At 46.6% G+C, this 12378-nt stretch overlaps 1 protein-coding gene across 1 annotated transcript in view; it reads left to right on the top strand.

The window, feature by feature from the left end:
• Positions 1 to 688: 688 nt before the first annotated feature.
• The window catches only part of ADRA1D (adrenoceptor alpha 1D), a 48038-nt gene continuing 36348 nt past the window's right edge, over positions 689 to 12378 (top strand). The window contains exon 1 of the mRNA XM_056855517.1: positions 689 to 1695. Coding sequence (XP_056711495.1) covers positions 744 to 1695 — 952 coding nt within the window. The 5' untranslated portion in view covers positions 689 to 743. The remainder of the gene's footprint in view (positions 1696 to 12378) is intronic.

Below are 12378 nucleotides of genomic sequence, written 5' to 3'. Positions count from 1 at the left end.
TGAAAGTGACCAGCCCCCTTCGGAAACTGACCCAGCGACTCTTTCCGAAAACGTCCGCAGCTCGCCCTCCTGCCCGCGGGAAGGAAGCTCCAGCAAGAAAAACGGGATTATTTATTTCCTCTTCTTCTCCCCCGCCCCGTCCAGTCTGTCGTTTACTTTTTGAAATGATGATTCAGTCCGTTTTTGCAAGGGATTTCTTCCCCCGGTTAAAAAAAAATTGAGAGGGTGCAGAAAAGAGCGAGAATTTGCTTGCAGAATACTTTTTTTTTTATTGGGGGGTGGTGGAAGAGTTGGCTGAAGAGGGGCCACCTTGAAAGGTAATCTGATGGGCCAGGTGAGAAGGGTCCAGAGGCCCCAGAGCGCATCTTCCCCCAAGCCTTTTGTGTTGTGGGTGGAGGCGAAGGGGTGGTCCCCCGGAGGGTTTGCCCCAAAGAATTCTGCATGGTGTCCAGTGAGGTGTGGGGGAGGTGTAGGGAGAGAGCCCCACCTTTTCCAGACATCTGTTGAGCAGATCTGTTGCGGAGGAGAGGCAGGTGAGTGCCAACTCTTCCCATGAAGGGAGACCAGCGAAGACCAGATACTCTGAGAATCCAGAGAAGGGAAAGAGGATCAGATTCCTGCTAGGAGCTGAGAGAACCGGGGTGGGCCGGGGGTGGGTGGGAAGCATGCTCGCCGCCCCTCTCCCGGGCATCCGTTTCACACCTAACCCACCCCCCATGGAGACCAGACCCTTTTGAAAAAGAATGACTTTCCCTGAGCAGATTAATGCCAGCTTGAAGGGGAACTACACGGGAGAGGCCGAGGGTGCCAACGGGTCATGGGCAGGGGAGGATGCGGGCTCCAATGACACCTCCTTGGCGCTGAGCCTGGACCTCCAGTCGGTGGGCGTCGGGGTCTTCCTGGCCCTCTTCATCCTCTCGGCCATCGTAGGCAACATCTTGGTGATCCTCTCGGTGGCCTGCAACCGCCACTTGCAGACAGTGACCAACTACTTCATCATCAACCTAGCCATCGCCGACCTGCTCCTCAGCACCACTGTTCTGCCCTTCTCGGCCACCTTGGACGTGTTGGGCTTCTGGGCCTTCGGCCGCATCTTCTGTGACATCTGGGCAGCGGTGGACGTCCTCTGCTGCACCGCGTCCATCATGAGCCTGTGCATCATCTCAGTGGATAGGTACATCGGGGTCAAATACTCCCTCAAGTACCCGACCATCATGACCGAGAAGAAGGCCGTGATCATCCTGGTGGTAGTCTGGCTCTTGTCCATGGTCATCTCCATTGGACCCCTCTTGGGCTGGAAGGAGCCACGACCCCAAGAACCCAACGTCTGCACCATCACCGAAGAACCCGGCTATGCCATCTTCTCCTCCCTCTTCTCCTTTTACTTGCCCCTCACGGTCATCCTGGTGATGTACTTCAACATCTATGTGGTGGCCAGAAGGACCACCAAGAGCTTGGAGGCTGGAGTCAAGAAAGAGAGGAGCAAGTCCATGGAGGTGGTCCTTCGGATCCACTGCCGTAGCGTGCTGGAGGACTCCCTCGCCAGCGCCAAGGGCAAAGGGCATACGTTCCGGAGCTCCCTCTCCGTGCGCCTCCTGAAGTTCTCCAGGGAGAAGAAAGCTGCTAAAACTCTTGCCATTGTCGTTGGGGTTTTCGTTCTCTGCTGGCTGCCTTTCTTTTTCGTACTACCTTTCGGTAAGTGGGAGTCTGGGCCTGGCGGTATGATGTCTCCAGTGGGGAGGAGGGAATTCTTTCTGGGACCTTTTAAAAAAAAACTATTTGCTTTCGTGTTTGTCGCTAGCTTCTGGTTTCCACTTTGTGCCGTATGGTTTGTAGATCTGGGTTTGTTTTTTAATTGTGTGTGCATCTTTCATGGGTTTTCCATAAACTTTAGAACTCCCTGCCCCAGGATGTGGTGATGGCCACCAGCATGGAAGGCTTTAAGAGGAGAATGGACATGTTCATGGAGGATAGGGCTATCCATGGTTACTATTCAAAATGAATACTAGTCATGATGCATACCTATTCTTTCCAGGATCAGAGGAGCATGCCTATTCTATTAGGTGCTGTGGAACACAGGCAGGATAATGCTGCTTCAGTCATCTTGTCTGTGGACTTCTTAGAGGCACCTGGTTGGCCATGTGTGAACTGCTGGACTTGATGGGCCTTAGTCTGATCCAGAATGGCTTTTCTTATGTTCTCTCCAGTATCAGAAGAGCATGCCTATTATCTTAGGTGCTGTGGAACACAGGCAGGATACTGCTAATGCAGTCATCTTGCTTGTGGGCTTCCTAGAGGCACCAGGTTGGCCACTGTGTGAACAGACTGCTGGACTTGATGGGCCTTGGTCTGATCCAACCGGGTTTTTCTTGTGTTCCTGTGCAATTCGTTCTTCATTTATACACACAGAGTGCCTCATGGATACCTGCCACATGAATCTAAAGTCCAGAGCTGATTGATGGATTATGCACAAATAACATTTTAAAAGGCTTACATTTTACGGGGAAAGCCTCACGTGAGGGAAACAGAAAATTGCATGCAAAGGATCACATGTTTGGTTCAGACAAGCAGAGTTGAACTAATGATCTGGGAGTTACAGATGCCTGAAAAAGGATTTTGATTTGATTGGAGGGTCGAGACAGCAGGGCAAGAAATTCAGAATCATCCCTAGTTCACTCTGAGCCAGCGTGGTGTAGTGGTTAAGAGCGGTGCACTCTCATCTGGAGAACCGGGTTTGATTCTCCACTCCTCCACATGAAGCCAGCTGGGTGACCTTGGGCTAGTCACAGTTCTCTTAAAGCTCTCTCAGCCTCACCTACCTCACAAGTTGCCCGTTGTGGGGAGAAAAAAAGAAGGAAATTGTAAACCAGTTTACTTCTCCTTAAAAGGTAGAGAAAGTCAGCAAATAAAAACGAACTCTTCTTCTTCAATCTGAGTTTTTCATCAAGGTGATTATGTAGGGCAGCATTGCAACCTTGCTTTGATTACTTTTTGTCAGTGTTGTCAGAAGTCCAATTCACACATGTTTCAACTTGTTGGTAGTGGAATTGTTTTCAGCCAAGATGGGTGTTCTTTGGATCAAGCCGTAGAGATCAGGCCTTGAATCTGAATTCAACTGGGATTTGACCATATAGCGTCCAACCAGCCTCCCTGACTCACCTGTCATGGGAAGATCTACCTCAACGGGTTGTTGAGATTGCACGTCACATAATTGTTCTGATAAAGAGATCTTATGGAGCTAAGAAAAGGATAGAGTAATATCCAGCTAACTTGCAGTTCTCCCCAGAAAGACACCGATTGTACGACTGGATCATAGAGCAGATAGGCAAGAGATGCTCAACACCCACAGTTCTGTGAAGCAATTGCTGCTTACCTTGTAGGGGTCACTCCTCAAATGACCACATTCCATTGGAAAAAGGAAGTGTCCATCCCGCTGCAGACACAAACATGCCTATCAAATGTTCTGAGGCCGCTAGTAAGATTAGAACTGCTGGGTACCCAAGGTTGGGTGAAAAGAAAATATATATAAGTCCATGTATAAATACTGAAAGTATAATTTATTAGAAGCGCTATGTAAAATTTAAAATTATTTAAAAGTATTAAAATAGCACAATGGCAGATTGTGAGGTTGATAACTGTAACCACATACCAAATGCGTTTTGACCTATGGGGCCTTCATCAGTGGTTAATTAAAACCCTTTCTTAAGCCTGCACACATTTACAGAAATACATTAATGAATACAAATACAAACAGTTCAAACCCAACCAGGCATGTGTATATGTTGTAAATTCTATTCCCAATTACTCAAACATCTGGTATAATAGGTTCTTGTTGTAATACTGGTTCGTATAAGTCTCTCCTGTACTCTGTGTGCAGGTATCAACCTAGTAAACCCCTCCTTTTTTTCTTCCAAGTTTGGAACTGCCACAGTATTTTGCTGGAAGCCCTCTAGGAAGGGGGCGTGGCTCAGTGGTAGAACATCTGCTTGACTTGCAGAAGGTCCCAGGTTCAATCCCCAAGAAGGACCAGGTAGTAGGTGATGTGAAAGACCTCCACTTGAGACCCTGCCAATCTGAGTAGACAATACTGGCTTTGATAATCTGTGTGTGTGTGTGTGTGTGTGTGTGTGTGTGTGTGTGTGATTGGCATCCCCATCAACTAATTCTATCACCTATCAAGTTATGTGTACCTATATTTCTATCTGCCCATAACAGGTGTGTGTGTAAAGTGCTGTCAGGTCACAGCCAATTTATGGCGACCCCAGCAAGGGGCTTTCAAGGCAAGTGATTAAGCAGGGGTGGTTGTGGTTTGCCATTCCCTTCCTCTGCAGAGTCTTCCCTGGTGGTCTCCTATCCAAGTACCGACCCAGCCTAGCTTCCAAAATGAGATTGGGCTATACCATGCAGCCTTCCCTCCATTCCCTTCCTCTTGTATGTGTATGTAAAGTGCCATCAAGTTACAACCAACTCATGGCATCCCCAGCAAAGGGATTTCAAGGCAAGTGAGAAGCAGAGGTGGTTTGCCAGTGCCTTTCTCTGCAGAGTCTTCCTTGGAGGTCTCTCTTCCAAGTACTGACCTTGCTTAGCTTCTGAGATTTTATTCATTCATTCATTTATTTATCTATTTGCGTTATTTATAGTCCACTGTTCTCACAGGGACTCAAGGCAGATTACACATACAAGACAATCACGGGGGGGGGGGGAGGAATGGGAAATTCAGTAACCAATGCATTAGGATTGTGCAAGTCTGGAACCACCAAAAAGAACTGGAGCATGGCATAAGTATTAACATGACAGGTTAGATGGCCATCTGTCAGCAATGCTGATTCTGTGACCATAGGCAGATGATGAGAGGGAGGGCATCTTGGCCATCTTCTGGTCACTAGGGGTGTGGAGGGGGGAGGTAGTTGTGAATTTCCTGCATTGTGCAGGGGGTTGGACTTGATGGCCCTGGTGGTCCCTTCTAACACTATGATTCTATATTAAGCGGTACAGAAATTACATAATAGGATCCTACTTAACAATAGGCGATACACAGCAGTATAGACCATATTCGCAATCATTTCTGTGAAACACAGGCAGGATGTTGCTGCTGCAGTCGTCGGCCACTTTGTGAACAGACGGCTGGACTTGATGGGACTTGGTCTGATCCAGCAGGGCTTTTCTTATGTTCTTATGTTCTAAGAGTATGTCCCAAGATCCCTTTGGCATAGCTGAAAGGATTCTAGGGCATGAAACTGCATGCTAATCCACATGTTGTCCCCCAGCATCTTCTTGGCCACCCAAACCAAGTTCTGACCCATTCCCAAATGGATATGTGGGCTGCTTGTACAATTGGGATCAGTCCAGTGTAGGAGGTAATGAAGCAGGTTTCTCTCTCTCTCTCTCTCTGTGTGTGTGTGTGTGTGTGTGTGTGTGTGTGTGTTAGAAAGCTTATGCACTTCCACACTAATGAACATGTTATTTTTATAGTTAGTGGGCAGAGAGGAGATCACCGCTTTGTCAATCAAGTTCATGCTCATCCACACTGCAAATTTAAACCAATGTTAAATACTAGATTCGAGTCCAGTAGCACCTTAGAGACCAACAAGATTTTTGGGGGTGTAACTTGAGAGTCGAAGCTCCCTTTGGGTATGGCAGGTATTTGACAAAGGGAGCTTTGACTCTAGAAAGTTTATACCCCCCCCCAATTTTGTTGGTCTACAAGGGTGCTACTTGACTTAAATCAAGCTAACATGGCTACCAACATGACCTTTCTTATGTTCTTAAGCCAGTTTGATTCTCCTTAAAAAGGTAGAGAAAGTCAGCATATAAAAACCAACTCTCCTTCTTCTTCTCCTCCAGAATCATTGACATCTTCCTCTATCTTAGCACCTACACAGTTAATGGTATCATTTCAATGACCTCCTGTAGGTCCGTGGCCTGGGAGAACAGTCATGAGCAAATGTATCCTGATCAGGACAGCTTGATTGCCTGTCATTTTAGTTTTTCCATGCAGCTGTTGTGTACTAGCTATCCCACTGGACCAAAAGCCCCAGAAGACATCTCTTTATTAATCTAAAAATCTGCAAAACAAGATTTTTGCAGGGGTACGTGTGTGGTGCAGAGAAGAAAGTACATTTCCCATCAGAATATGTTGGTGTGACTTTATCTGAGCCAGACAGCTCAGCAGCTGTTAAGAAACACGGAGTGACACTGGGCATATGGGATAGAGAGACACCACCAAGAAAAACAGAATATGCCATTGAGTTGCAATCAACTCATAGTAACACCAGGACCATGGGATTTTCATGGCAAGAGAGGTTCAGAGGGGGTTTGCCATTGCCTTCCTCTGTATAGCAGCCCTGGTCTTCTTTGGTGGTCTCCCATTCCGAATATTAACTAGGGCTGACCCTGCTTAGATTCGCAGAACTGACGATAGGGTTGCCAGGTCCCTCTTTGCCACCGGTGGGAGGCTTTTGGGATGGAGCCTGGGGTGGGTGGGGTTTGGGGAGGGGAGGGACTTCAATGCCATAGAGTCCAATTGCCAAAGTGGCCATTTTCTCCCGGTGAACTGATCTCTGTCGGCTGGAGATCAGTTGTAACATCAGGAGACCTCCAGCTAGTACCTTGAGGCTGGCAACCCTATCTGATGAGATTGGGCTAGCCTGACCCATCCAGGTCAGGGCACAATAATTGTGTTCCATCAAGTCCACCTATAGTGGACTTGTGTGCCTTCAAGTGCAATGCCATAGAGTCCACCCTCCAAAGAAGCCCTTTCCTCCAGGGTAAACTCTGTAGTCTGGAGATCCATTGTAATGCAAGATCTCCATGCCCCACCCGGAGGCTGGCATCCCTACTTGAAACAGACCCTCAGGGGTACAATTCCAACTTGCAGAGCACCCTGCTTTAGATCAAGGGACTCGATTCTCCGCAACCATGTCCTTTATAGCTCTCCAAGTTCCCCAGTTCCCGAGCGTCATGACTCAGTCATTGACAATTATCACGGCAATTAATCAGGACAGGTTTGCGTGGCTAATGAGGCAATTTACAAAAAGCTGTTTGTTCAACAAGGGGAGGAAGTTCTGAGGAGCTGAAGAGCCCTTTCTTTCCTTCTCTCTCCGTCTCGGCACCCAGCGTGAAAATCCCCAGTGGGGGGGGGGGAAGGGTGCTTCGAGCACCTGTGGAAAGGGAAATGCAAAACCTTCCTTTGGTTGACCTTGAGTTGCATCCCATAATGAGCTTGTCACCTGGGCTGTCTAATGCTTGCTACCATCAATCTTATACCTCAGTTTAGCTTGCAAGCTCCTTCTACCTGCCTTGCAAATATATCCTGAAAACCTACTGGCCTACAGAAGTCTTAACTAGCCCAACCGCTCATTGAAACCAACGGAAATCACATGTGGCATATCCACAGCCTGGAAAAAGTAGTCGACACCTGACTGACACCGAGGTGGTAGATTGAGATGGTAGTAGCATTAGAGCTAGGGTTGCCAGCCACCAGGTATTAGCTGGAGATCTCCTGCTATCACAACTGATCTCCAGCCGATAAAGATCAGTTCCCCTGGAGAAAATGGCCACTTTGGCAATTGGACTCTATGGCATTGAAGTCCCTCCCCTCCCCAAACACTTCAGGCTCCGCCCCAAAAATCTCCAGGTATTTCCCAACCCATAGCTGGCAATCCTAATTAGAGCTCATGCTTCTTCATATAAATCATATTGAAGGTGACTGGTTGTTGTGTACTGATCCCTGCATGATGTAAACTAGGAAACCAGGGAGAATGGTAATAAGGTGGAAAGGAAGTATAAAAAAGGCGTGGTGAGGTGGTTAAGAGCAGTGGACTCTAATCTGGAGACCTGGGTTTGATTCCCCACTCCTCCACATGAGCAGCAGATTCTAATCTGGTGAACTGGATTTGATTCCCCACTCCTACACATGAAGCCTGCTGGGTGACCCTGGGCCAGTCACAGCTCTCTCTGAGCTCTCTCAGCCCCACCTACCACACAAGGTGTCTGTTGGGGGGGGGAAGAAAGGCGATTGTAAGCCACTTTGAGACTCCTTAAAAAGTAGAAAACATCAGGATATTAAAAATCAACTCTTTTTCTTGTTCTTCTAAATAAATAAATAGATAAAATAAAAAAAATTGCATGCTCCCTCATGCAAAAATCTGCTTTCATGTAGTAAACTTGAGGTTCAGGGAGAAAGCATAGTCTTCTTCCTGAAGAGTTAGAAATGTACATGCCAGGGAGCTTTTTGCCGAAAAGGGATATAAAACTATGGTAGATAATATTGATTACAGATGGGCACAAACAAACAAAAAATAATTTTCTTTTTTAAAACAGACTTGATCACCTTTGTGAAATTTGGTCTGAAAGCAATTCATTTCTGTTTTATAAACCCCCCCCCCCAATTTTTCATTGGTTTCAATGGGAAATCCCAGCGAGATACCCATGTTAGTCTATCGTAGCACAACCAAACAAAAGTCCAGAGGCACTTTCAAGAGTAAGAAAAAGAGGGGGGGCACACCAAAACAAAACAAAGACCAAAAAACAATAATTGGTGCAAGGGAATTATATTTTAATAAATTCTGTAACCCCTACGTGTCACAATGGCTTGATTGCTTGCACGGGACTCTGAAGCGGAGAAAGATCCCCCTGAACAAGCTCGTGCAAAATGCTTAGAGGCTACAGAATTTTTAAAAATATAATTCCTGTGCACCAATTATTGTTTTTTAAACTTTCAAGAATAACAACGTTCATTCCAACATGGGCTTTGGTGACTCAGAGCTCACGTCATCAGATGCAATGGAAGGGGGGGGGGAATCATTTTCCTGATATTCATCCAGAACATTGTAGAAGAGGAGGGGGAAAGGGAAAAGATGGAAAGAGGCTGTGCTGGGCTTGTCCCTGCCCGAGCAATATGGAAGTACATGCAGTTGTGTATGTTAAGTGCCGTCAAGTCGCTTCCGACTCATGGCGACCTTATGAATTTACATCATATGAATATTTGGACACTTTTTGAAATTATGCCATGCCTGATAGCCATTGAGTATCCCTTATCTGAAAATCCGATATCCAAAATCTGAAACTTCTGGTGAGATAGAGTCACCTTTGCTTTCTAATGGTTCAGTGTACACAAACTTTGTTTCATATACAAAATTATGAAAAATATTGTATAAAATATTGTATAAAACTACCTTCAGGCTATGTGTTTAAGTTGTATATAAAACATAAATGAATTTCATGTTTAGACTTGGGTCCCATCCCTGAGATATCTCATTATGTATAAACAAATATTCTATAATCTGAAATACAAAACACTTCTGGTCCCAGGCATTTCAGAAAAGGGATACCAAACCTGTGTTAGAACAAGTTCATTGATGCTTTTCATTATCCTTGGTAATGATGACTAACTCACTTAACAGCGATTTCAAAGTATGAATACCTAATCCAACTTTTCTAGCACACTGGTTTACACACAGGGTTGCCAACACCAGGTTGGGAAATACCTGAGGATTCTGGGGGTGGAGCGTGGGGAGGGGAGGGTTTAGGGAGGGGAAGGATCTCTGCAGGATATAATACCATAGAGTCCACCCTTCAAAGCAGCCATTTTCTCCAGGGGAACTTTTCTCTGTAGTCTGAAGATCAACTGTAATTCTGGGGGATCTACAGGTCCCCCCTGGAGGTTGGCATACCTGTTTACCCAACAGTTATATGCCTACAGATTATGAATGGACCGCTGGATAAATTGGCCCAGTTTGACGTGACTCCGTTCCATTTTTCCCCCTCCCTCTTCATACACTGGGTTTCATTAAACCCTTGTAAATCTCCAAGGAAGCAGAGAGATCTCTGCTCCTTCCTCCAAACCGTGCACAGAATATCTTATTTAGGCATTACTGGAACAAACACGGGAGGCCGAACATCTGGTGACTTCAAGCTACGTAAGCCTTAATTCAAAAAAAACGGGAGAGGAAGGGTGTGCAGAATCTGATTGCTTCATTTAGATTGCCGTGGGATTTATTCCACACAGACAATTTGTCTGATGGGGGGGGGGGGAGGAGAGAGATAAATGTGACTTGGCTATTTCTATACTGACCGACTCAGAGTGCATGACTCAGCGTTTGCCTATCTCAGATGAAGATTTAGGGATCCAGGTTGGGAAAATGAGACTTCTACGAGTAACTAAAAAAGAAAGTCAAACAGAGAACTGGAACAGCTCGATTCTTAGAGACTGTAGAGACCAAAAAAGATTTGGGTGGGGGGCATGAGCTTTCGAGAGTTAAAGCTCCCTTTGTCAGACACTGGAAGATCCCATCAATGGAAGATTCCATCAGACACTGTCTGGAAGATCCCATTGTTACCTTCACTGCTACAGGGTGCTATAAGACTAGGGTTGCCAGCTGCGGGTTGGGAAATAGCTGGAGATTGTGGGGAGGGGGGAGCCTGAGGAGGGTGTGGTTTGGGGAGGAGAGGGGCTTCAATGGGGGTATAATGCCATAGAGTATACCTTCCAAAGCGACCATTTTCTCAAGGAGAACTGATCTTGGTCATCTGGAGATCAGTCGTAATCTCAGGAGATCTCCAGCCACCACCTGGAGGCTGGCAACCCTAGTAAGGCATCAAGGGTCTCAAATGGATGGCAAACATTTTTCTTTTTTCATCTCTATTGTGCAGTGCAAAAGAGGAGATCTCCCCAGCTCCCTGGTGGCCTCTGTCCACAGAGCAGGGATTAGAAGACATCAGATGCCACTTTGGTTCCACCTGGTCATGTATGACTGCCAGTTCTGGCATGGGACAGGCGGTGGCTCAGCGCTAGAGCATCTGCTTGGCGTGCAGAAGGTCCCAGGTTCAATCCCTGGAATCTCCATTTCAGGTAGTAGGGTCTGATTCAGTTTTAGGCAACCTCGTGTCTTCACGTGCTCCTCATTCTAATCTAAACAAGCTTTGTTCACATAGGGTTGCCAGCCTCCAGGAGGGCCTGGAGACCTCCCAGAATTACAACTGAGCCGTCTACCTTTCAGCAGCTGGAAGATTCTGGCTGGGGATTGAGGGCGGGGTAAAAATCTTAAATAAAATAAATCAATTAAATTAAGAGGTCTGTTTCTGCTCTATTTGGCAAGAAGGAGGAGGAGTTGGTTTTTATATGCCAACTTTCTCTACCACTTAAGGAAGAATCGAACCAGCTCACAATCAACTTCCATTCCCTTCCCCACAACAGACACCCTGTGAGGTAGGTGGGGCTGAGAGAGCTCTAAGAGAGCTGTGAGTAGCCCAAAGTCATCCAGCTGGCTTCATATGTAGGAGTGGGGAAACCAACCCAGTTCACCAGATTAGAGTCACCCGCTCATGTGGAAGAGTGGGGAATCAAACCTGGTTCTCCAGATCAGAGTCCACTGCTCCAAACCATCGCTCTTAACCACTACACCATGCTGGCTCTCCTGGATGAGTATCTGTTGATTGAACCCAGCAATCTAATTTATCAGAACCCGCTTCAGCCTGCATGCTCTTTTAGCAGCTAGATGCGGCTGGATCTCCACCTTCTAACCTCTGCTACTTACCTGCAAGGTACGCCTTTTGCATTTAAAAACAGAAACAAACAGAGTCAGCAGGAACAAATAGAATCATCCAAAACACTAATATAGTCCCTCCCCTTCTTGATTACGCTTGCAAAGAAAGCCTCCAAGTTCATAAAAGAAGGGTGCTCGCAGAGTTTTAATTGTGTTGCCGTCCTCAATTGTGAACGTTTTCTCTCTCCTACGCCGGTGTTGTTACCGAAATAGATGGAGTCGAGGTGGCGAAACAGCCTGAATTTATTGCCTGCCAGCCAAGCAGGGTTTTACTGGCAAAGGGTATTGTGCTCCTCAGAATAGGGCTTGTCGTCAAAAGACATTTATTGTCCTGAAACAGAATGTCCCCCTTTAAAATGCTTTAACGTGGAGCCATCCATTCTCGAAGAGAGTAAGTCAATTAAATGGAGGAACTTTGTGTGGTATATTAAAAATAAATAATAATAGGGTGCTGTCAAGTGGCAGCCAACTCATGGCAACCCCAGGTCCATGGGGTATTCAGGGCAAGAGATGAACACAGAAACATAGACCTGGAAGGTACATCAAGGGTCATCCAGTCCAGCTCCCTGCACAACACAGGAAATTCACAACTACCATCTCCCATACCCCCAGTGCCCCCTACTCCATGCCCAGATGATGAAGGGACCCTCCAGGATCCCTAGCCAATCTGGCCAGGAGGAAAATTCCTTCCTGACCCCAAAGTGGCGATCACCATTACCCTGGGCATATAAGAAAAGGCCATGAGCACCGAGCACTGACGCAACCCTTCCTGCCCTCCCACTCAGGATCATTAGCAGTGCTAGGTTGCTCTGTGTGTAACGTTGCTGATAGC

Source organism: Euleptes europaea, chromosome 9, assembly GCF_029931775.1.
Source record: "Euleptes europaea isolate rEulEur1 chromosome 9, rEulEur1.hap1, whole genome shotgun sequence".
NCBI classification, from domain to species: Eukaryota; Metazoa; Chordata; class Lepidosauria; order Squamata; family Sphaerodactylidae; genus Euleptes; species Euleptes europaea.
The sequence above is the reverse complement of the archived record's forward strand: the minus strand, read 5'-3'. Positions and strand labels throughout refer to the sequence as shown.